Raw genomic sequence first — 25528 nt, 5'->3', positions numbered from 1 at the left:
CTAATTTCAGTTGTTAATTTGTATAAGTTCACCAATAAACCTTAATTACAGACGGTTCCTAATTGGAAAAACTTTCATCCAAGCGTCATATCCCAGGAGAAATTACGACTTATTTAACATTTAAGTACCTTTCATAATTACTCCAGGCTACGTGTTTGTTGAATCGATAATAATACCTTTCATATTTTGGGGAAATAAAGGTGCTCTACTTATAATACTGATTTCAATTCTCTAGACGATAAAACTATTATTAGAGGTAATAGAGTATTGGACTGTTGTAATAAAATGATGTGATGTTTTGTGTAACGGTAGTTTTTGGAACATGTTTGTTTGTTGGTTCGTCCTTCAATCATGCCGCAATAGAGCAACAGATCAACGTGATTTTTGCATGGATATAGTTAAAGACTTGGAAAATGCCATAGGCTACTTTTATCCCGGAAAATCAAAGGGTTCCCACGGGATTTAAAAAAACTAAATCCACGCGGACGAAGTCGCGGGCGTTAGCTGTATACAATACATATATTAAAAAATCGCATTCCCCAGGTTGCACTAATATACAAAACATGTATTATATTTTAACTTGGATATTATATTTTATGGCACAGTTTTTACAGAAGTATAACGAAGCGCATGGTATCGCATTGGATCATGGATGTCTACGACGAATCTTCGCAACCTCTACGAAAGTTCTGCTATCCGCTACGAAAGTCACAAAGATGAAACTAAATTATTATTCTCTCTGATGTAGGTACTTACCTACTCCCTAATGTGTATTTTCACGTGTTTACTTAGTAATTAAAAAGACTTCAATTATTTCACTGAGCGGAGACTTGAAAATTGCTTATCTTCAATTAAACTTACTAATAAAATCTTTACTGTTTTTCTTATAAAACAATAAAGATTAGTTACTTTGTATTTCTTTTGATATTATCTCCTCTTTGCTCGTCTTTATAAACTGCTGTAGGCCACCCTCTAGGGCAAAACGGGGTTTTTTAAAGTTGTCCAAACCTGATAACTTTATTATTACCTATATCATCATATATATAAATCTGCATTAACGATTATTTTCGCTTTTAAACATACTAGTCGTTCGTGTAAAATTTTAAGAATTTTACACAAACGACTTGAACAATGTAATGATTTTCCGCCCCATATCCGCTTTAGACCCCTTCCCCTACCCTGTAGGTTTTGATCATTGATTTTGGAAGCGCCACGTTTTGATTCCCTATGACGGGTCATACAGATAGACAACGAAGTGATCCTATACTGGTCACCTTTTTTTTCTGGAGATACGGAAGATTAAAAACCAACTTATCGGTAAAAAATTTAATATATTTCATCAAAGTTGATAAAAGAGGTGGCGGCTCGTAGCACGGAGACGGCGCGCGACTGCTCGCGCTCGCGCGACGGCGACGCGCTGGCAGTGGACGGCGCGGCCGAGCGCGGCGGCGCGGCCAGCCGCTGCAGCGCGCGCGGGTCCAGCGACGCGCGCCACTCGCTCAGCAGCGCCTCTTTGAACGTCACCTGCATTTCACAAGCATTGCTATAAGCACATAGTCTAGCGATAGCCTAGTGCAGCGGTCGGCAACACGCGGACGTGCGGTCCGGATTCGGACTGCGGGCGGTCGAATCTTGGACCGCTGAATACCTATCTATAAATGAATAAATAAAAATATTTTATTTCAGACAATAACTGTCCATAACTGTCTATGAATGAATGAATTAAAAAGTTAAACTTTTATACATTTTGCATGATAATAATATGCACTTTTGTAGGATTATACTAACTTTCGCATTTGCTGTTTCTCACGTGAACCAAACTATAATATAGTGGTTCAAGACTGTCGGTGTAATTTTTCGCACTTTTTTCTGGACGTCGATAAAAAATTTCAACTGAATTTGGACCCCACTTAAAATTACTTGGTGACTGTTGGCCTAGTGGTTAAGTCGCCCACCTCGTATTTGGTAGGATGGGGATTCGACCCCGGGCACTTGATTGTAACAACGTAGTCGACTAATGGAATAAAGATCTATAAGGGTGGTTACAGACTACCGTTATTTGGGTACAGACTTCGACACGAAGGGCATGGTACCATCGTACAAGAGTATAACACTATGTACTTGTACACAGTTTTTAGTTTTTTTTTTTTAATTTACAAGGTGTCGCTGTCTTGGTTTTTCATAATTTGTTGATGTAATGTCTTGATAACACAACACAAACCTTTTCTGTTACACAAATCTTGTTGGCATACAAGAGGAAATCTATGACGGCCACTATAAGGCCCAGACCTCCACCAACCGCAAGCACTATGAATATTCCACTCGTATTCTTCATTTGGAGGGAGCCGTTGTCCTCCTCGTCATCATCGTTTTTCTGTTGAATAAACCCCATTTGACAATTACCAAAACATTTAGAAAAAGACAGTTTAAGGGTTTTAAAATTTTTAAACACAAATTAATATTACGCTTCTTTACTTTAAATTTTTAAATTTTGATAATGTTTACAATACCTGACATTTCTTCTCAATATCCATTTCTTCCCACCATGTCTTTTTCAATTTTAACAACGTGCCTGAAGCTTGTAGTGCTATAATTGCCGCATCAATAGCGTTCTTATACGGAGAATCTAGAATAAAGACACTTTAATTTAAAAAAAAAAACTTAAAGACATAGAAAATAGACATGAATACTTTATAGCCTATTAATCAATTATTTAATATCGGGGACTATAAAAATCAAAGTTCAGGGTGATTGTCGGAACAAATTGGAATGAAAAAGTGAATTAATAATTTTTAATGCTTAGTTGAATAATATTTGGCGATTGAAAAACCGGCGCTAAAATAACAAAAAAGTTTTTCAGAAAGTTTGCACTCGCGTTGCACAAAAACATAAAGGTACCTACTCACTTTTTGGCATAGCTATACCGTAGTCTTTTGAGTCTAGTTTCGATCCAACCATTTTCAAGTCACAGTCTCTTTGCATTGCGTATTCAAGCTGGGAAGACTCCATAAAAAATGCATATTTCCCTTTACTTTGTTGCACGCGATTGACGCCTTCTTCGTTGCTGGTAGTGAACACTGTGGGCTTCGCAGATTTCATTACAGCCCACAGTTTCTTATACACTGTGTCGTTGGTTTTCTAAAAAGTTTCCTAGTTTGACTTATAAATACATATTTAAATTATATGAAAATACTTCCTACTAATAATATTATAATAAATGTGAAAGTATGTCTGTCTTTCTCGGCCCATCCGCTTAAATGATTTTGACAAAATTTGGTACAGAGATAGCTTGCAACCTGGGAAAGAACATAGGCTTTTTATTTCGGAAAATCAAAAGGATTCCACGGAATTCTTAAAGACCTACATCCACGCGGACAAAGTCGCGGGCATCATCTACATAGTAAATAATACAAATTAGTATATTAGAGCTATTTGTAAGCAAAACGAAACTCTACTTAATCTATGACTAGATCGATTTGTCAGCACTTGAACCACACAAAAATGGTTCAAGTGTAACGACTTGGAAACAAATCAAAGCTTTTTTTTGGTGCCCCTAAAAAGAATAACTGGCTATTGTGGGCTTCTTCTCAAACCAGGCGTGTTTAGAAACCTTCGTAGATTTAGTATTAAGTAAATGAACACGCAAATTATTTTCACCACCATTTAAAAAAGTTATAAGTAAATCCACATAGTCAATCCACAAAGCAATCACGTCGCAGCTTATTTATGTTTATATTTCTAAGGAATATCAGCTGTATTATGTAAGTGTTTTATACTACAATTTAGAAATTCGATAGTTACCTACAGCTATACCAAACCAAAAATAAAAATATTAAAACATCCCCGACTTACTTCAAAAAACTGATAAGTAGAAGCGTTATCCACTGTTCCATAGGCGATACTATTCTGTTCCAGCAGGTCTTTCGCCTCTTTGATCTCGTTGCTCCGTCTGCTGGCACTGACGAACGTGGACATGTTGGCCGTGTAAGACGCTGTCACGATGAGCGCGAAGAACCACCACATGCCCGTCACCCATCTAGACGCTGCCGCTCTGATAAAAAATACATGCATTATATACAGCTCAATTAATGCTCTTCGACCAAGGCAAAACCTTGCGAGGCTGTCGTGTTTAATCCTGACAAAGCTATGGAAAAGTCACCTTCAAAAAACTATTTAATAATTTACACGGAAATAAGTTAGTATACCGCTCTCTATGTTACGTAATACGTTATCCCATACTAAAGATAGAGGCAAAAATCTCAGGTGGTGTCAACCATTTTTAGGTCACCAGTTTACAATTATACAAGTGTAAATTAAAAATTTATAACACCCCCGACGATCCAAAGTATCTGAGTTTTTCAAAACATCATTTTCAAATAAATAATTATGTATTTAGGCAACGTCCATCTTGACAGCTTGACATTTGTCTATTGACATAAATATTATGAACCTAACGGTTATCTAACCTTCTTTTCTACAAGAAAACTAGAAAAGAGCTGATAACTCTTAAACGGCTGAACTAATTTTTTTAGATTATAGCTAAGAACACTCTCGATCAAGCCACCTTTCAAACAAAAAAAAACTAAATTAAAATCGGTTCATTCGTTTAGGCGCTACGATGCCACAGACAGATACACAGATACACAGATACACAGACACACAGATACACAGATACACACGTCAAACTTATAACACCCCTCTTTTTGGGTCGGGGGTTAAAAAGAAAGAACACAATCTAAAAAATATATAAAAACATAAGGTTCGTAGGCATAACGGTTTATCATGTTTAGTTTGCGGTATTTTGCGACAAGCAACTCTGACATGTAAAATATGACTTTTTATGTTTTTATGGAAAACGTTTTACCTTGGCAATATGTCACAGCCTTGGGTCATAATTGAACCCATGGTGAGCCACATACAATTGTACAAGCTCCAGATATTCTGTAGGTTTTCAGGGTTCTGATTACAGGGGTGAGGATTGACCCAATCATCCGGGCTCATGCTGAAAAGTTGTATAAATTAAGCGTTTTTTAAGCGAAATCATATTATTTATACTGTAATATGTAGGTTGCTTACGAGTTGAATTTGAACAAAAGGTGATACAAAATTATTTAGGTTAGATTAAGAAATATTATTAAAACAATAGCTTGTAAGATGTCGTTATAATTACTGTTAGTCCATAAGAAAGAGTCGATCTTAAGCCTTCACCAAATAAAGACGTCACTACAACGCCGTCCTACCATCATTTTAAATCCAACCAAAAGTTTAATATTTCAATACAGTGAGCATTTTTTTAGAACATGATCATCAGATTATTGTTAATTAATCTACATGGTTCAATTTAAATCTGGATTTAGGTAAAACAATTTTATATTACGTAAAATTTAATTTGTGTCTGTCTGTTGGACCATTACTTATGCATTCACGCATCGTTTATCTAAGTTGAAATTTTGTAGAGTTGTTGTTGGGACTTGCGGGAAGGTTCAATAGGTATTGCAACGCATGCTAAGCAAAAAGACTTACCGAGCACAAATAAGCAACACGAAAGAAACTATAATATATGCCGTTGCTAGATACAACCACACATCCAAAGACAGAGGGTTCATGAACGAGAACTTATCGGGTTCAACCGGAACGGGTTCTTTGATTACCAAACTGATCCCTAAACTCATAAATGGATGTGAGAAATCCACTACAGCATTCCGGTCTGATGATATTGTGATGTCACAGATAGCCAGCTCAGCGTTCTAAAACACACCCAAATTGGTATATTTTATTTATTCCTATCAAAAAAATTTAACAATAAAAAAAAGACTTATCTTTCTTCTCTGTCAATTTCTTAAAATGGACAGAGAAGCACTGATCTCTAAAAGAACTCTACTAGTAGTGACTGTGAAGAAGAAAGAAGAATAGGTACTTCCATCAAAGATAAAAAGTGGAAATATCATAAGGCGGAAGAACAAATCTAGCAGAAAATCGCGCATAAAATCCCCGCGCGGAAATTCTACTGGGCGGTGCGGCGTTTTGCCGCGTAGAACTGACTACGTGCATCTCAATAATAATTGAATTTATGTTACATTGTAGCAGAATTTTGATAGCGGTTTACTGTTAGATTTGGCTTTGTACTTAATTTTCTAGAATGATTTAAAGTTATCAAAATTGGTGACAATATTTTTTAAATTTCCTATCCGATATTAGATATATTTATGTTCAAGTGTAAATTAAAAATTTATAACACCCCCGACAAGTGAAGGTTACAATAACTAGAAAAGAGCTAATAACTTTTAAACGGCTGAACCGATTTTCTTGGATTATAGCTAAGAACACTCTCGATCAACACACCTTTCAAACAAAAAAAAAAACTATCTTAAAATTGGTTCATTAGTTTAAAAGCTTCGATGCCACAGACAGATACACAGATATACAGATACACACGTCAAATTTATAACACCCCTCTTTTTTGGGTTGGGGGTTAATAAAACATTCTCGATTTTAGAGTCGTAGATTTCTTTCAAGCTCATTTCATTTTCATTACATAGCACAGACAGAATATCGTCTACAGATATATGTATGTCTATATCATAAGACTTGGATCTAGATACAAAATTGATTTTCAAAACTTCAAAACAAAATTTAAAATGGACTTGTGGATATTAATAAATCTGAAAAACTTTTTAGAACTCCTACTTACATGCTCTATCAGGTCTCCAATAAGCCCATCCCACTTTTTAGTTCCAGCTATAGGGTTCCCATATAGATCTCCATTAACTCTATAGAATTCATATCTTAAATCTTTATTAATAAGATTGTTTTTCACCATATGATCATATATATGCTGCATAAGGTCCACGGCATATCCCCGAAATGTTGTAGTTCCATTCACTTGGACCACATCAAAGTAAGGTTTCCCCACCTTAGACGCTACCTAAATGTAACAGGCATAAAATAAGAGTTGGATCCAAAAAAAATATAGGAAAAATATTCATTAAAAAAAGTTGCAAATCGGTCCATTTAATTTCAGCTTTTCGAAGTTTTGTGCCTTTAAGCAATAAAATATCACTTGCTTTAACGTTAAAGAAAAACATCGCGAGGAAACCGTAACCGTAACCGTACCGAAAGTGTATCAAGTCTGCCAATCTGCATTTGGCCAGCGTGATGGACTATGGCCAAACCCTTCTCCGTGCTCAGTAGTGAGCTGCCGATGGACTGATGACGATGAGTACCTATAGTTAATCACAACAATTGCAATTATTGAAATGTTATAATCACAACTTGCATGCTACCCCCGGAAGTGTTTACCTAAATATTGCAATAGACACATACCCTTATAACCGACTTTGAAGTAGAAGATCGCTCCTTAACTTCTCTCTCATCCGTTATCATGTCTGTCTTTGAATCCCAATAGCCGACGTGTATGAACTCACTCACATTATTTAACTTGGAATAATGTAGTCTGAAGTTGATTCTTTGTCCAAATTCATTGAACTGAATATTCCCAGTGAAACCTTTGGTTGTTGTCTGAAATAAGAAAATTTTGTAATGATTAAGGCATCTAGAAGTAGTAGGTAATTGCCGACTATCAGCTTGTATGCGTTCATTGCATTTGTATTTGTATTTTGTATTTATTTTTATTCTTCGTTTCAGACTTATAAAAGCACTTACGAAAGTCACAATACACTGAAAAAATAAGTTTACCAAATATGTAGGATCTAAATAATATCAAAATAACAATAGTAACAATAGTAAACTAATATTACCGGTACACAAGTAGGTACATAATTTTTAGCTTAGCTCGTTGAATAGCTTGTGCAGGGCTACATTTTCCATGCGTTTTTATCATCTATATAATCATTAATCTTATAATAACTTTTTTTAATTAAAATTTCTTTTATTTTACTTTTGAATTGCCTGTCAGAAAGATCGGTTATATCCTTTGGAATCATGTTGTAGAAGCGTATCGAACTGCCCATAAATTATTTAGTCGTTTTAGATAACCTGTATTTGTGTCCACTTAACTTATGTTTATTTCGTGTATTATAGTGATGAGAGTCAGAGTTCTTCTTATACGATGGTAGATGTTTTCTAATGTACATAATGTTCTCAAATATATAAAGTGAAGGCATGGTCAGAATGCCGATATCTTTAAACAAATGTCTTAGAGAATCTCTGGGCTTCATCTTATAAATGGCGCGAATAGCTCTTTTTTGGAGTATAAAAATTGTTTTCCAATCCGCAGCAGAACCCCACAACAGAATTCCGTAAGACATCAAGCTTTGAAAATATGCAAATTACACTATTTTAGCAGTTTGAACATCTGTTAACTGCCTTATTTTACGAATTGCAAATACTGCTGAACTGAGTCTACTTGACAGAATATTAATATGCGGTCCCCATTGTAAATTAGAATCAATAGTTAGTCCAAGGAAAAGAACTTCGTCGACAATTTCTAATTTTTCATTGTTGAGAAATATCTCAACATTTCTTTCACCACGAAAGTTCGATGAGGCAAAATATACACACTTTGTTTTTTTTACTATTTAATGCTAAGTTATTGACCGAAAACCATTGCGAAAGCTTGGTGAGTGCTTAATTAAGGTTGCCCAAATCACAGGTTTTTCTGTTAACTTTAAATACGAGAAAAGTGTCATCAGCAAATAATACGATATCTGCTAGTTCTTTTACTATATTAGGAAGATCGTTAATATAGACTAGGAACAAAAATGGACCGAGAATTGATCCTTGTGGCACTCCTAATTTGACCTTAGTTCCTACAGATGTTCCTTTATTGACATATACTCTCATTTCTCGGTCAGTTAAGTATGATGAAATAAGTTTAAGGGCCTCATCAGTAACTCCATAGTACTTCAGCTTTCGGACTAGAATTTCGTGGTTTACGCAATCGAAGGCCTTTGAAAGATCGCAAAAGATGCCAATTGCGTTTTGCGATCTTTCCCAGGCTTCTAAAATATTCTGTATTAAGTCAGCTCCAACGTGAGTTGTAGATCTGCCTTTCGTGAACCCAAATTGTTGTTTGTGTAGAAATCCATTGATGTTAAAATGAGCACTTAATTGCGTTAGTAATACTTTTTCAAATATTTTACTAAGAACTGGCAATATCGACACAGGTCTGTAGTTGGTTGGATCACATTTACAACCAGATTTATAAATTGGAACTACTTTGCTTAATTTCATCAAATCCGGGAATACACCTTCGTCAATACTAATATTAAATATGTGTGCCAATATAGGAGAAATTTCATAAATAATTGATTTGATTGCTTTAACCGACATTCCCCATAGGTCTTCACTTTTTTTTACATTGATTAAATTAAAAGATTTTACAATATCTTTATACGTAATGTGCTCAAATTTAAAATTAGGAGCTACGATTTCTAAACTATCCTTTAAGAGAAACTCTGCGTCATCAGGTGAAGATATTAAGTTTTTTGTAGTCTCGATAGGAATACTAGCAAACGTTGATTCAAAAGTGTTATTATAGCTGAACACTCAGAGACAAGAAGAAGGAGAGAGAAGATGAATGACAGAGAGATAAGAAACACAGACCTTCTTAATCTACCCGCAACTAGCCACCTTGGTGCAGCGCATGTTTCTGTAGCCTAATAATGAGCTGGACACATTTACAACCATTTGAACCAACTTCGTAGTTCAAATCGTAGTTCAAATTTTCTATAACCTAAATAACATACAAACTACAAACACCTGAACCAGTGAACAAACGCCAAGACTCCGTCAGGTGTCATAGAAAATATGATTGCGTAGCTTAGAGTGAGTAGAGTGGCAATGATATGACATAAACACAAGAGATGGAGAATGAGAGAAAAGGAGAGAGAGAGCATGGATACTCACTTGTCTAAATGGCATTGCCGACCGAACCAACGCAAAGCATTATGAAAGCATGATGAGAAATGATGCCTTACAGAGTCGCGTCTAGTATCCCTATTCCCTACATATAGTATAGGTATAACACAGTATGCTTTCTTAGGCGACTCAGAAAGTAAAGAAAGCGCAAAATAATAACATAGATACCTTAATCAGAGCCTTTCGCAGGTCATCTCCTTTCGGCCACGCCGTATTCAAATAGTCAATTTTTGCATCTTTAAAACACAATGCTGGCGGGTTATCTATATCCTCCGCCACGCCCATACTTCTCAGAGCTTTTTCGAGGTGATTCAGAGCATCTGCTGCTAAAGCTGTCTCCAGCTACATTTTAGAAATTACATTAGAATAGGTAAAATATTATTTCAGGCTTGGGGACGTCAGGGCGGTGCAAATGTGCAAACTGAACTGTTTCTGCCTACTGTTTCTATTTGTGGGTAACAAAACGAAAACAAGTGTAAAATTTATAACACCCCCGACAAAGTGAAGGTTACAGTAACTAGAAAAAAGCTGATAACTTTCAAACGGTTGAACCGATTTTCAAGCCACCTTTCAAACAAAAAAAACTAAATTAAAATCGGTTCATTAGTTTAGGAGCTACGATGCCACAGACAGATACATAGATACACACGTCAAACTTATAGCATCCCCCTTTTTGGATCGGGGATTAAAAAACAAACAGGCGCGAGCATATACGCCCCCTTTTCACTCACTTTTTCTGAATGGCGGACTAAATATGCGCATGCGTGTATTTTAATACAAGGAACCGTCGCACCACGCTGCTGTCAGGTTTTAGTTATAACTTGCTGATTACTTTCCTGGCACAGTGGTGAGAGCTGTGGTATTTTAAGTGGGAGATCCCTGGTTCGATTCCCGGCTGTCTGGCGAGAAGCTTCGGCCGTGGCTAGTTACCACCCTACCAGGAACCAAATACCGCTAAGCGATTTACTGTTCCGGTACGATGCCACATAGAAACCTATTATGAGTATGGGTTGAATAAAAATTGTTATATCCCTTTAAGGCCAACCCACTATCATTTTAGACAGCATCAACCATCAGGTGAAACCACAGTCAAGTACTAGCTTGTCTTTGACAAAAAAAAACTCAAAACGTACCCGTATGACAATACCACTCATATCCATATCCTTCCAATTGACGTCATTAGCCGTGGTTAGATGCATCGTCGACACGTTTGCTAGCAGCTCGTCGATATCGTCAAGTCTTACAGTATATGCGTCGAGAGCCGTTAGTATGAAGCTCTGCTAAAAAATATGCATGTTACCCAAAATAATTCAACACACCACTATCGTACCACTCAAAAATTTCACAGTTAGTGAATAGGTTGAGCGGTTCTAAAGTAATTATTGTCCTTCGTGAAAATTCTAATTCTTTTAAAAAGACCAGGACCATGCCGATCTTAATACCATTTATTATTTCTTCCTATTGCTATTGGGTTTTTGCCAATAACAATGAACACAATTAAATAGATACTTTAAAAGACAAGAGCATGCCAACCTTTTGATTTTAATACAAAAATGACAATTACCTGGTACTGAGTAGAGTTATCCACTTGCACTATTTCACGCATATATTTTAGTATATTTTTCGCATCACAGTCCAGAACGTGGTAACTCATGTGAGCAACCTTGAACACGTGTTTGAACGTTTCAAGATTGTCTTCATCAGGGTTCAGTTTACTGTACAGTATTTGATCACTGGTGTATGGCCAGGTATTTATTACTTCTTGGAGACGTACAAAGCCTTAAATAAATACTCTCATAAATATTCAGGAAGCTCGAAAACCTGCTTTTGTGGGGTGCAAGCTGACAAATTTGGTTTTCGTCGGGTACCTATATTAGGTACATCCAAGACAAGTGTAAATTAAAAATTTATAACACCCCTGACAAGTGAAGGTTACAGTAACTAGAAAAGAGCTAATAACTTTCAAACGACTAACCCATTTTCTTGGCTATCAAATTTGTGGTTTTGTAGTGGAAAATCCTTCATCATTTCTTGTATTACAAATTCTAAAAGCAGCACTTTACACGTTTCCGTTTACTTTTCAGAAGGATATGATATCGACGAAATAAACAAAAAGTGACTATGCTTTTTCTTCTTGCTGGTCTACTTTATAAAAGGAACCTCTGAGTAAAATTTCAGCTTCCTAGGCCCAAGGGTTTGAAATCAATGACTTGTGTCAGGACTTTTCATTTTATATGTATTGATTTGATCAACAGGTAAATAGTTTAGTTATTTTTGAGCCTTGATAACTCAACGGTTGACGAGCGGACTGAATTCCGAGAGGTTGGCGGTTCAAACCCCACCCGTTGCACTATTGTCGTACCCACTCCTGGCACAAGCTTTACGCTTAATTGGAAGGGAAAGGGGAGTATTAATCATGATTAGCATGGCTAATATTCCTTAAAAAAAACTTACTTACTTGTGTCATCCTCATAAAAAATTGTGAATTTATCCCACTGGAGTTTTTTGATTAGCGTCGCAATGGCTTTGGATATCATATCTGGTGGGGGGTGATACGAAAACGAGAACAAATCCGTGCCCAACGTAAGCGGTGGTTCCCATCCTAGTGTTAGGTAAGTAATCTGAAAAATTTAAAAAAAAAAAACATTTTTAAAGTGCATAATCATGTCGTCCAAACTACAAGTACATATCTGGGAAACTCAAACTCAATCGATTCGGACACTAAAATCAGTAACTAATTTCGACGTAATGACACCAAAACGAACCAATAAAAAGCTTCATAATTTTCAAACGTTTTCTCTATAGGTACTATATTTACCTACTATGTAGGTAAATATACACACACGACTGCAAGTGGCCTAAGAACCACAAGAAGTATACGATACGCATTTTTCAGGGTGTACTGAAAATAATTTAAGTAATGTAAGCATATTATTAGCCGCGGGGTAGAAATAAGTGAGAAGAGATCAAAGAGTGTGATAATATACAGATAGAGATAGAAATCACTTCAGCGCCGACCTATGCTGACGAATTTGTCACACGTAGGTATTTTCAGTAGCTGTAAAAATACTTTGTGGTTTTAGACCCACCACCACTTAACTATCTTGTGCTAAAAAGCATTAATAATTAATTTGGGATATGTGAATGTTATAATTCATAGCTATGATACTATTATACCTACTATCGTATACGTAATCTTAAAAATGTACTTACATTAAGACTGTTGCATATCATACAAGTGTAGTCACAAATATCTCCCATTGGTCTTGCATCGATTAACGCAACTATACCTTTATTGTCTGAAGTATGTTCACATACTGAAAAATGTATAAATTATCTTAGATGTGTGAATGTAAAATCATACTTAATATTGAAGAGATCATGGCTCCACCAGTACTTTTAGTAATAGCTAATTTCCAAAGTAGGTTACAAGTACTTATTTTACTATTGTACTCATAGTGTGTGTTTCTTTATTTGTACTAGTTACTTAATAAAATTCAAGCAAAACTTACTTTCTAATGCAGTAGAATAACTGTCATCAACCTGAGAGTGGATAACTCTTCCGTAATATGCCTTAGTTGCGCCCAAATTCACAATATTTTCAAAGGCCTGCTCCGAACTTGGGAAGGTTTTTGAATTGAACAAACCGCCTAGAGAAGATAATAAACATTTATGTTAAGAATCACCATAAATTAAATATATTTTATTATTGCTTAAGCAGATCCAATGGTACTCGTAATGAACAGTTTATCAACAATTCGAACTGTAGACATAACCGACAAGCAACCGTTAATTAAGTAACAGTAGTTTCGAAACAAAATTATAATTCATCCTAAAAATACCTCAGGACTAGTTTAACTCAAAACGTTTATGAGATAAAAGCGCAAGAGCAATCGTCACTTTAAATGTGAGTCAACCCCACAATGCTATAGCTCAAGAGATCTGCCATAACTAGATGAAACAGGCTTCCGCAGTTCCGCTAAGCTTGTTTACAGCAGTTGTACATACCTATAGGATAACGTGTGCTATGCGCTGCTTCAGCATTGTGATACCGTGATATAAAAAGCAAGAGGAATATTCCCAAGGACGTAACACTAGTCATATTTAGGAATCACGGTATATCTAGTCACAAATGTTAATACTGGTTAGACGGCATGCGGCTGAGATGCCGCCTCCACATCATCTGATGTATTTTTGGAAAACAATTTTAGGTCACATCGGCGGAGACGCCGGCATAACACGCGACGCAATCCTCATCATTGTCGATTGATTCACGCCCTAAAGCTTACATTTGGGCAATATTTTATTTAGTTGAAATCACATCTCTTTTCTTTCCGATACCGTTTTAAAATACTTATACAGAACTTCAGTTAAAAATGGGCACACTAAAATTCTGTCCTCATTAATAGTTTTGTCATCAATTTACAAAGCGCGGTTATAACAGTGACGGTCAACTAATTAAACTCCAAAGAGTTATTTGTGGTTACGACGTTATGTGGTGGTTAATTACATTTATATGCGTTTCCGTAAACTCGCAGATAATACATAGAGAAACTCACGAAATTCGATATGAAATTGGTAAGTCAAAATTGATGAAACTACTTTTTAAATTCCATTAGAAGTTATCCCATGACAGCGAACTCAGCTGATGGTTAGTGATGAATGATGATGCACTCTAAGGTGGAAGCGGGCTCACTTGGAAGGCGCACGCAGTCATTATTTACCGGAGTCATTATTTATTACGGGAACGTTAAACTCTTTTGGCGGCACTTTTTTGCCTGTAGGGTCAAAACTACTCTGAACTACTGAAGTACGTATACCTCTTGTAATTAAATACATTTTTAAGAGCAAGTATATTTTAAAGAAGAAAATGATTCCAATTTCATAATTTTATATTACTAGCTGATACCCGCGACTTCGTTCGCGTGGATGTAGGTTTTTAAAATTCCCGTGGGAACTCTTTGATTTTCCGGGATAAAAAGTAGCCTATGTGCTAATCCAGCATATAATCTATCTCCATTCTAAATTTCAGCCCAATCCGTGCAGTAGTTTTTGCGTGAAGGAGTAACAAACATACACACACACACACACACAAACTTTCTCCTTTATAATATTAGTGTGATTTCTAGCGGGTATATTCGAAAGCTATGCTAAAACAGAACAGCGTGCATTCGAAGAGACCATGCGCCAGGCTCGGTTGGATCCAGCGGATCAGCTGTCTCTTGCAAGCCCCCATGATGGCAAAGGTATAAACCACAGAACAGAGCACTTAATAGTACCTTAACCCATACTTATAGGTATATCTTAATCATAATATGATGATGCAAAATAAATATGACTTAGTGGTTTTTTGCTGTGTCAAATGTAGCTATGCTAAACATTCCCTATTTTGATAATGAAAAACAAATCTACTATCTTTAATTAATTAATCAATCTCATATATTGAATATCACAGAGATAATATAATTTGCAGAGACTTTTTACCTCAATGATTAAAGGTTCATTATGACAATTTAGAAATTATAAATTCCCAAATTGTGCCTGCCGGGAATCAAACCTGGGACCACTTATTTAAAAGATCTCAGCGCTCAGTAGAAAGCTCATCAAACTTACTTGTACGAGTATGTTACACTTTAACATAGTTTCATAATTTTCAGCACTTCAAGATTGGCGATTAAATCCCATAATAATAGAGCCATCCAGATCTGATAGTTATTCGATTTGGAGAAAGTGTAAGTAGGAATACAGAATAATTAAAACAAATAAGAAAACCAGAAAAGAGCTGATAACTTCCAAACGGCTGAACCAATTTTTTTGGATTATAGCTAAGAACACTCTCGATCAAGCCACCTTTCAAACAAAAAAAACTAAATTAAAATCGGTTCATTCGTTTAGGCGCTACGAGGCCACAGACAGATACACAGATACACAGATACACAGAAACACAGATACACAGATACACAGATACACACGTCAAACTTATAACACCCCTCTTTTTGGGTCGGGGGTTAAAAACTATCTTAAAACGAGCACAATGCACATTTCCTTCTAGTACTTCATTAGCAAGACTTTAAAGGATGCTTATTGATTCCAAACTCATCTGAACCCAACTACACAGAACACTTCTTATACAAATGATTGGCCGCCGTGGCCAGAATTCGATCAGAATCAATAGTTATATTATTATTACTTTTTTGATTGCAGTGTGCTCTAACACGATGATGCGTCCCATAGTAATATTTGGTCCGCAAATTCCAATATCTGACGGGGCCGTAAAGGAGCAATGCGCTTTAGCAAATATTCCCCACATCCAAGCCACGTGGAAACCACCATTAAACCCCGACGCGCACCAGGAAATTACAGAAAACAGTGATGAAAATCAAGAACCCGTGTTCAAAAAGATTTCCATCAACTTTTATCCACCCGCAGACGAAATTCTATATGCGTATGCAAAGTTACTGAAGTTGTATAAATGGGAAAAATTTGCAGTACTTTACGAAGATGATATGGGTAAGGATTATGATTAAAACAAACACATACATAAAGATAACAAAGTCGAAAAGGTACTTATGAAAATACATTTAAAAACAAATAAAATTCTACTTTTTAAGTTGTGCCACATAATACAGATATAATATTATGACAGGTTTTAACATAAAATTATACTTATTATAATAATTTTGCATATGCTCTCATATATCATAGACTTTTTTGTGAATGCTAAATACTAATATTACACTAGAATATTACCGATAATCGTGAAAAATTAACTCTGAGTATAAATTACAATATATATCTTTTTTAGGGCTTCTACGAGTTCAGAAAATTCTTGCTCACCACACAGACCAACATCCAGTTACTGTAAAACGTCTAGACCCTAACAGTAATAACTTTCCCGTAAGCTATTTTCTCTTACATTTTCGTCAGATTTTACATTCCGTATCTAAGATATTATGTGATTCATTATATAAGCGTTAACTTTCTCGCTCACAATGAATACAGTAAAATCAAATTAATTTATCAATTTCTTAAACTTTTATTGTTGTGAATTTAACGTCTTATCTTATTGCAGACATTTAAGCTCCTCAATAAGTTTCAAATATACCGAAATATAATACTGGATTGTCATGTCGATCGTGTTATCCAATATTTAACGGAAGCCAGGCAGGTTCAAATGGTTACCCATTATCAGGTACATATCATAATATGTAATATTATGCTCCTTTTCTTCGTATCTATTGAATGCTGTTGTCCTCTTTAACTTTTTGAAAGGTCTATTATGTTTAGCATAAATTTTATAATTTGGAGGTAGATTAGTGATTTATTACTTTACTTTCATACCAAATAAAATAATAAATGTATTCTTTTGTAGCATTACATCATAATAACAATGGACGCATCAACGGTGGCCGAAAAATTGAAAAATTTCAATTCTAACGTGACATGGCTAAGTATAACTAATTACGATACCTTGCAAAACCACCACTTGGCCCAAAGAGTCGGGAAATGGTTAGGAGAGACAAACAACGCGGTTCGCCCACCTGTAACGAGCTTTAAGGTATCTATATAAATTTTATTTTTATAATTGAAAAAAAAAGATGATCGAGTGAGATCTTTTAATGTGGCAATCAAAATATTTCATAATTTCAGTTTGAAGCTCTAATAATGGATGACATAGCAAATCACATTCTGAAATCGTTACAAAAGGTAGACTCAATCAAATCAAACAAATCGAGACCTTATGATGCTTTATGCGATCCCAACCTTTCTCCATGGTCGTACGGTGCTCAACTTCAAGATGAAATATTAAAGGTATGAGCTGGTATGAGTATCTCAGAAAATGTTATGTTATTCTTTCAAAATTATTATTTTCAACGCCTACGTAACTGACAAGAGCAATAACGAAAGACCAGTTATTTTATCTTTCACGTATCAAAAATCCTTATTCTCATTGTTCTCGGAAAGGGATCTTGAAAATAAGGCTCGCTTGGCCATAATACTTGTAAACAAACATAACTTGGTCCAAATCTATGAAAAAAGCTTCATGTTAGCGCATTCCATTGCATCATTTCACATTTTGATGAAATTGTAGGTAGAATCATGTCACCAATTTATTAAAAAAATGTGATTAATTTGCAGACAACATCAACAGGAATTTCAGGTCATATTGCATTTAATGAAAAGGGTCAACGAGTAAATTATACTTTGTATATAAACGAAATCTACGTGTCTGAGTTGAATACTGTTGGGTCATGGGATTCTGCTACCCAAGAACTTACGGAAGACAGGCCTGAGGATGATGATGTTAAATATAAAAAAAACAGTAAACATTTTATAGTAAGTATAAAGCGTAGGAAATAACAGGCAACAAAGATTTTTTTGACACGTAATATGGCAAAACATACAAAATAAAACTTTGACCTAATAAATTATAGCACGCAAAGGCGGTCTCGTTACTAAAGCGATCTCTCCTAGATAAACCAAGGAATCGCGAAAGCAAGGCGTGCGGCGGTTTTAAATGCGAAAGTGTGTTTGTTCGTTGGTTTATTGGTTTGTCCTTTAATCACGTCGCAACAGAGCAACAGATTGACATGATTTTTTGCATGGCCATAATTGGAGCCCTGGAAAGTGATATAAGCTACAACTTATCCCGGAAAATCAAAAAGTTCCGACGGCATTTTTAAAAACCTAAATCCATACGAATAAAGTCGCGGGCATTAGCTAGTAGTGATATAATTATTATGTATGTAACATAACATTATCCCTCTGATATACCATAAAATACTCTCAATTAAAGTTCTTGTATTTAATAACTACTTATCTATTTCCCAAATAGATTTTATCTCGAAAGACAAAGCCTTTCTTCAGCGATAAGCAATGTTTCAAAAATAGTACCGATTCCGAGTGTGAAGAAGAAACAGCAGATGAAAAATATGAAGGATTTGCCGTAGAACTCATAAAAGAAATTTTTGATAATTTGCGTAAGAACAAATTTAATTACACTTACACAATTGAAAGTTACGAGCCCAAGAAAGAAGTCAAAAATAATGTGATAACCAGAAAGTCTTATGGAGTACTTGATGAATTATTAAATAATGTTAGTACCTAAAAGTATTGAAATCTTAATTTTATGTCTTTACACAGAAAAATCTGATTTTGATGCCTAATTACAGAAAGCTGATTTAGTTGTTGGTGACATAACTATTACTGAAGACAGGAAAAAGGTTGTGGATTTTTCGGTGCCTTTCATGTCATTGGGAATTAGTATTTTATACACAAAAGAAAAAGAAGTTCCACCAGGAATGTTTTCGTTCTTAAATCCTTATACATTCGAAGTTTGGATGTATACAGCAACAGCGTATTGCATTGTTTCAATTCTCCTGTTTGTTTGCTCAAGGTTATTAATCAATTCTATACTAATTTGGTTATCATGATGATAAAAATTACAAATGTTATCTTAACGGTTATTAACTTAGCTTACTTTCATTTCTTTTATCAGAATTTCACCGGATGATTGGGAAAATCCGCAACCATGCGATAAGGATCCAGAAGAATTAGAAAACATTTGGAACTTCAAAAACTGCACGTGGTTAACAATGGGCTCGATTATGTGTCAGGGATGTGACATTTTGCCAAAGTAAGGAACTTAGCAGCAGAGACAGAAAAAGCTTTTTTAACCCCCGACCCAAAAAGAGGGGTGTTATAAGTTTGACGTGTGTATCTGTGTATCTGTGTATCTGTGTATCTGTGTATCTGTCTGTGGCCTCGTAGCGCCTAAACGAATGAACCGATTTTAATTTAGTTTTTTTTGTTTGAAAGGTGGCTTGATCGAGAGTGTTCTTAGCTATAATCCAAGAAAATCGGTTCAGCCGTTTGGAAGTTATCAGCTCTTTCCTGGTTTTCTTATTACTTTTATCCCAGGACCCCCAGAGGTTACGTATTTTCTGACACAGGAAATATGTACGATTGAGTAGTGTTAGTAAGTACTAAGAAAGCATGCCTAGCCTACGCGCTAGCTTGCTTAGACGGCCAATTTTCAGGTATCTGATAATCAAGGTACATAAAACCATTTTGCTTTGCAGACGCTTTAAAGCTCCCAAAATAAGTAATTACTTAACTGCACGTAAATTCTGATGCTCCATTTTTATATATGTCCACCAGACAACTATTTTAAAACCTTTTACGAGAAGACAGACCGATCCAGAGGGCCAATCATCCCCTAAATTCAATTTTAATGCCTCTGTGGGTTTGAGCGCGAGGGCATCATTATCTACGCGCATGAGACTGAGTAAGACATGTATTAGGATATATTGACTTCTCTCTCACTCTCTTATAGTTTACTTATGTCAATTAATTATTAATATTTAAAAAAACAGCTAAAAATTAAAAAAATTGGAGAATTTACGTGAGGTAAGTAATGTATTTATGTACCTTGATTACCTGATACCTGAAAATTGGCCATCTAAGCAAGCTAGCAGGTCTGTAGGCATGCGTTCTTAGTACATACTAACACTACTCAATCGTCCACATTTCGTTCGTCAGAAAATACGTGACGGCTGGTGGCCCTGGGATCTTTCACTATTGTAACAGAGGTTCATAATATTATGTCAATTGGCAAATGTCAAGCTGTCAAGATGGACGTTGCTTAGATACATAATTATTTATTTGAAAATAATGTTTTGGAAAACTCCGATACTTTGGATCGTAGGCGCGGAGTTTCTAATTTATAAAATAAAAATTATAATCACAGTTAAACGAGAAAACATCAATTCAATTATAATATCCAACAGTCAACCAAAGGCCACGAACAATCAACCCAAACCCAAACCATAGTCAAACTATTTTTAGGGTTCAGTAGGTATCTGTAGAGAAAAAAAAAAATGTTGTAGCCTCGACAGTTGTAGTCGCGTAGGTGTGCATGGCATCATTAAATATCGTGGGAGGCGATGACCCTCCGCGCGGCTGAGGTTCCCGCATCGTAGTCGCTTTGTCGCGCAGGTTTGGATGATGCATTAGGCGCACCTTCTTTATATTTTATCTGCTTGAACTCAGCTTATTTACTTTGACAAAATACGTTTAAAATTCATCATTATCAGGATCAACCCATCGCCGGCTCACTACTGAGCACAAGTCTCCTCTCAGAATTAGAAGCTACCACACTGGCCAAGCACGTATTGGCACACCTCACGCACCTTTGAGGGAGCATTATGGCCAACTCTTAAGCATGCAGGTTTCCTGACGGTGTTTTCCTTCACCACTTCGTTGTCTGTCTGTGTGTCATCTTTCAAGAGAATCAAAACTTATAAATTGGGTACTTCCCGTTTACGTAGAATCATGAAAGGCAGGTCGCAATATCTTATAGCCCAAGTACTCTTAACTCCTGTGGCCCAAGTAAACAGAAAAATCCGACAACTGAATTGTCATTACATAAAAAAAAACTTGTACGGAACTCTTCATGTGTGAGGCAGACTCGCACTTGACCGGTTTTTGAAAGTTATGTCAAATAAAAATTTTACATGCAATAATAAACAAAATGAAATACAAGCCAATTTATTCCTTATTTCATCGGGTGAAAGTCGATTTCAATTTAATCGTAGGTATATCTTGAAAAACGAACTATTATACGACTACGTAAAATGGGTACATTTTTAAAGCAACGACATGTTAGAAACAGATATTTCGTTTTGGTCGTGTTAAACTATGTGAGTCATTCAGATAATTCTTGATTTAGTGATGTTCGGTCAAAAATATTTCATGGAACGTATAATTAACATAACATTGATGTTACTTTTGAAGAGATATTAGCTGCCTTATTGGATTTATATTATTATAGAAATTGGGTTTTAGAATGGCACAAATAAACGGTAATTTATGAATAAAGTTTAAAAAGCGTGAAATAAAAATTAAATTAAAAATTTAAAAAACCCCCGACACATAAACCTCTAAAAAGTAAAAAAATAATAGGTAAGTATGTATGGGCCCTTTAAGAATAGTATAAATAGTAAAGTTTTTATCCAAGCGCTCGTTGCGTCGGGGGACCGCTAAAGTTAACAAAAACTATTCTTTCTACAACAGATGACTTTCATAGTTTATGATAGGTAGCGGTCCCCTGGCGCAACGAGCGCTTGGATAAAAACTTTACTATTTATACTATTCTTAAAGGGCCCATACATACTTACCTATTATTTTTTTACTTTTTAGAGGTTTATGTGTCGGGGGTTTTTTAAATTTTTAATTTAATTTTTATTTTCCAGATTCAGATTCAGATTTATTTACTTGCTTTCATGTACAGCTAACAGATAAAGCTTTACATTAAATCTGTGTAAATATTTCAGGGCTGCAGGAACCCGTTGGGTATGCGGTATGTGGTGGTTCTTTGCAGTGATTGTTTGTCAAACATACATAGCGCAACTTTCAGCTTCCATGACTTCTGCTATGGAGACTGAACCAATTAATAAAGTCGAGGATCTAGCTAAGCAAACTAAGGTCTTATATGGGGCTATTAAAAATGGTTCAACGTATGATTTCTTTAAGGTAAAAGCAAGACTAAAATCTCAATTAATTTGCATTTTATATTCGGTAATCGCAGTACTATAACAGGACATGTTAAAATAGACATCTATTAATCATATAGGTAATTTTGTAGGAAACCGCTACCATCTTTTCCCGAAATAATTCCCCTGTTTTAATGTTTCCAATATGTTTTATATCAACATAAATCTTACATAACTAACTTAATACAACTAACTATTTACATGATATTCTTAGCGCCCTTAAGTCTTGTCGACTTGTCTGGGCCCTGCACATTTCTCTATGTATAAATTACATTAAATATTACACGGATGAGAGAACTACACAGAACAATCACAATATGTCGGTAGGAATATGAAATAAATGAATGGCAGGGTACTTGGTTGCATAGTCAACAACATGTCTTTTTTGCAAAGTAAACAAAAATTATTTTAAAAAAAATCTATGGTGACTGCGTTGAATGCAAAAGTGTCTTTCACTTTGTTTATCTGTTACCTTTTGGTACCTTTTAGTGGACATAGTCCACACTATCCCAGGAAATCAGAAAATTCCCATGGGATTTTTAAATACCCATGTCCACTAGGACGGAATATCGGCCATGATTCAGCTATAATTGATATGATTTTTTTTTTCAGAATTCCAAGGATAAAATGTATCGTAGAATGTTCGAGAATATGGAATCCAATCCTGCAGTTTTTGTGAAGGGCAATGATGAGGGCGTAAAGAGAGTCATAAGCGGGAAGAGTAAATACGCATTCTTTATGGAGTCCACTATAATAGAATATGAGTTGAGGAAAAATTGTGACCTTAAAAAAATTGGAGGAGAATTGGATTCTAAAGATTATGGGATTGCAATGCCAGCTAGTGAGTATCAATGAATAATTAAATAATACTAAAATAATAAACAATTATACTATGGTTTTGGAGTTAGATATTTTGTATGTGTTAGATCGGTTTTTTTTGGTTACCAATTATTTCTGAAAAACTATTGAGTCGATTTTATTGCGGTTTACTGGGTACTGGATAAAGTATTAGATTTATATCTATGGTTATAAACCACAAAGGAACGATACAATCATCTTTAATATGTTACCGTTTTCCTGAAAAACTGAAAAACTTAGGTATCACTTTGGATCAGATCCTAAAGAGGACTGAGTAGAGTTATTTCGTAACAATAAAAACAAACGATTTCAGTTCAGATCAAAGTTAAGTGAAAGGTTTAAGGTTTTCTCACATTTTTTGTAGATTCTCCTTTTCGAACTCACATAAACAAAGCCATTTTGGAATTGAAGGAAGCGGCAAGCTTAGACAAAATCAAAAAGAAATGGTGGGAAGAGAAAAATAAACCGGAAAAGGAATGCGAAGTAAGAATAATATTTTTATATAATGATGATGATGATAATATCTTGTGTACACAATGTGTACACGTCTTGTAACTTATTTAAAAAAAGGTAAAAATAAATCTTTGTGATATTATCAGGATGAAACGGTTGATAAAAATGATCAAGAGGGTGATCTCGAGATGAAGAATTTGATAGGCGCCTTCGTTGCCCTCATCGTGGGGTTGGTGTTCTGCTTGTTCATCACTGCTATTGAATTCACGAATGAAGTCAGAAATATCGTAGTGAGGGAACAGGTAATTATACAGTAACTGTAGTCAGTCTATACAATATTTAAGTACATTATGTACCGTCGACGGACGAACGGACAGACAGACACTTTTGTAATCCTAAAAATGCTTGAAAAGTCATTCACTGCTAACTATCTAGGTAGATACTCATTTTATCTTTGTAACATCATATCTCCTAACAGATTTTATAAGGATTTTATTAAAGTTTCCAGAAACCGGAGTAAACCGGCAAATAAAATAAATGTTATGATGTTTCGGATAAAAAGTTGACGTACAATACGAGTAGATCATGATCCAATCAGAAATCAAATAAACTTCCCATTTTTGTGGCAAGATCAGACCGCTAGCAGCAGAAGCATCAATTTTAATAATTAGAATGTTTCCTTTAGGTTGGTCATAAAGAAGTTTTTATCAAGGAACTAAAGGCCTCACTCAACTTCTTCCAACTCCAGAAGCCAGTACTTCGTAACCCGAGCAGAGCACCTTCTCTTGCGTCCTCCAACGGCAGTGAGAAAAAGGAAACCCGATCCAATGTTATTGAAAATTTCCTTGATTTCGAAAAAGAACCGCAGTGAAAAAAAACTTACTATAGTTAAACTAAGCTTACGTTACTTCCAGGTTATACATATAAGTATAGTATGCGCAACGGAGACTAATCCTTAATCTATGGCATAAAGGTACGGCACCCACACTTAAGGCAGTCTAAACTCTACTGTTTCTTTTATCATAATACCTACAGTATTTTAAGTATAAAATATATTTTAGTTGAGTATATAATAATATAATATATTTTAAGAATCGTTGTTTATTAAATATATTCTTACGAGTTCAGTTCTTACTTTGTTTGCACTATTGTGCAATCCCATTACTAATTTATCCGATATCCCATCCCATCTACTAATCATTCAATATTTCCACTGTCAGCTATTATAATTTATTAGTTTTATCGAAGCATTAATAACTAATTAATTATTGATTAATTTATTAAATCAGTGTAATTTGCGGACGTCATAATCCTATATACCTACACATTATAGATTTTCAATACCATATCAGCTCTTTGTTTGTGACGCAAATACCCTTTAATTCATTTTAGTAACATCGCAATACCTTACATTGTGTGTTATTTTCTTAAGCTATGTAGCTTGCAGGCCAGGTATCTAAGGATATAGGCTACCGTTTGTTGTTGTTATCAGAGTTTCCACAGTGTGAACTCTCCTTTTTCGAGACAAAAAGTTGTGTAGAGATTCTTAAAAAACCTAAATCCACGTGGAGGATATCTATTTGGTACAGATATAGCTTCTTAGGTAGGTACCTTATCTGGAACCAAACCTTTCATCACGGAAAATCGAAGATTTTCTACAGGATTGTAAAAAATACTAGTGGACGAAATCGCGTGCATCAATTCTACTTAGTTTGATAATAAATCGTCAAACATAAAGAGTCGAAATCCCGTAGAATATACTCTTAGGTCATATTATGCGGCAA

The 25528-nt window shown here is 35.3% G+C and overlaps 2 protein-coding genes across 4 annotated transcripts; one reads left to right on the top strand and one right to left on the bottom strand.

The window, feature by feature from the left end:
• Nucleotides 1–1311: 1311 nt before the first annotated feature.
• On the bottom strand, nt 1312–14070 carry LOC123870365 (glutamate receptor 1-like). 3 transcript variants are annotated; one of them, XM_045913641.1, is made up of 16 exons: nt 13888–14070; nt 13392–13529; nt 13093–13196; nt 12338–12500; nt 11444–11658; nt 11013–11159; nt 10048–10221; nt 7324–7518; nt 6692–6925; nt 5524–5747; nt 4865–5002; nt 3853–4051; nt 2907–3138; nt 2511–2626; nt 2222–2374; nt 1312–1524 (listed from the first exon to the last, which is right to left on the bottom strand). In XM_045913641.1, the coding sequence occupies exons 1-16, from the start codon at nt 13979–13981 to the stop codon at nt 1327–1329; spliced, it is 2724 nt and encodes a 907-aa protein (XP_045769597.1). In that variant the 5' UTR covers nt 13982–14070; the 3' UTR covers nt 1312–1326. The 3 variants fall into 3 exon arrangements, with proteins under 3 accessions (XP_045769597.1, XP_045769598.1, XP_045769599.1); XM_045913642.1 differs by having other exon boundaries at nt 11013–11156; XM_045913643.1 differs by lacking the exons at nt 1312–1524; nt 2222–2374 and having other exon boundaries at nt 2903–3138.
• A 64-nt stretch (nt 14071–14134) lies between these two features.
• LOC123870364 (glutamate receptor ionotropic, kainate 2-like) lies at nt 14135–24793 on the top strand. Its single transcript, XM_045913640.1, has 17 exons — nt 14135–14457; nt 15009–15125; nt 15537–15611; nt 16084–16389; nt 16685–16776; nt 16952–17071; nt 17252–17437; nt 17530–17691; nt 18019–18216; nt 18716–18976; nt 19053–19276; nt 19379–19516; nt 22215–22413; nt 23046–23274; nt 23656–23774; nt 23891–24046; nt 24430–24793. Exons 1-17 carry the CDS (start codon nt 14373–14375, stop codon nt 24613–24615), a joined length of 2853 nt encoding a protein of 950 aa, XP_045769596.1. The 5' UTR covers nt 14135–14372; the 3' UTR covers nt 24616–24793.
• The last annotated feature ends 735 nt before the right edge of the window (nt 24794–25528 follow it).

This window comes from Maniola jurtina, chromosome 12 (assembly GCF_905333055.1).
Source record: "Maniola jurtina chromosome 12, ilManJurt1.1, whole genome shotgun sequence".
NCBI classification, from domain to species: domain Eukaryota; kingdom Metazoa; phylum Arthropoda; class Insecta; order Lepidoptera; family Nymphalidae; genus Maniola; species Maniola jurtina.
The sequence above is the reverse complement of the archived record's forward strand: the minus strand, read 5'-3'. Positions and strand labels throughout refer to the sequence as shown.

Excerpts from the sequence above, each read along its gene's own strand:
- LOC123870365 (XM_045913641.1), bottom strand. The coding sequence starts at position 13,981 with ATGACTAGTGTTACGTCCTTGGGAATATTCCTCTTGCTTTTTATATCA. Across the intron at positions 6,926-7,323 it reads CTTCAAAGTCGGTTATAAGG|GTAGCGTCTAAGGTGGGGAA; the intron begins GTATGTGTCTAT and ends TGTTACATTTAG. Across the intron at positions 5,003-5,523 it reads GTGTTGCTTATTTGTGCTCG|CATGAGCCCGGATGATTGGG; the intron begins GTAAGTCTTTTT and ends ACAACTTTTCAG.
- LOC123870364 (XM_045913640.1), top strand. The coding sequence starts at position 14,373 with ATGTGGTGGTTAATTACATTTATATGCGTTTCCGTAAACTCGCAGATA. Across the intron at positions 16,777-16,951 it reads CTAACAGTAATAACTTTCCC|ACATTTAAGCTCCTCAATAA; the intron begins GTAAGCTATTTT and ends ATCTTATTGCAG. Across the intron at positions 18,977-19,052 it reads TTGATGAATTATTAAATAAT|AAAGCTGATTTAGTTGTTGG; the intron begins GTTAGTACCTAA and ends GCCTAATTACAG.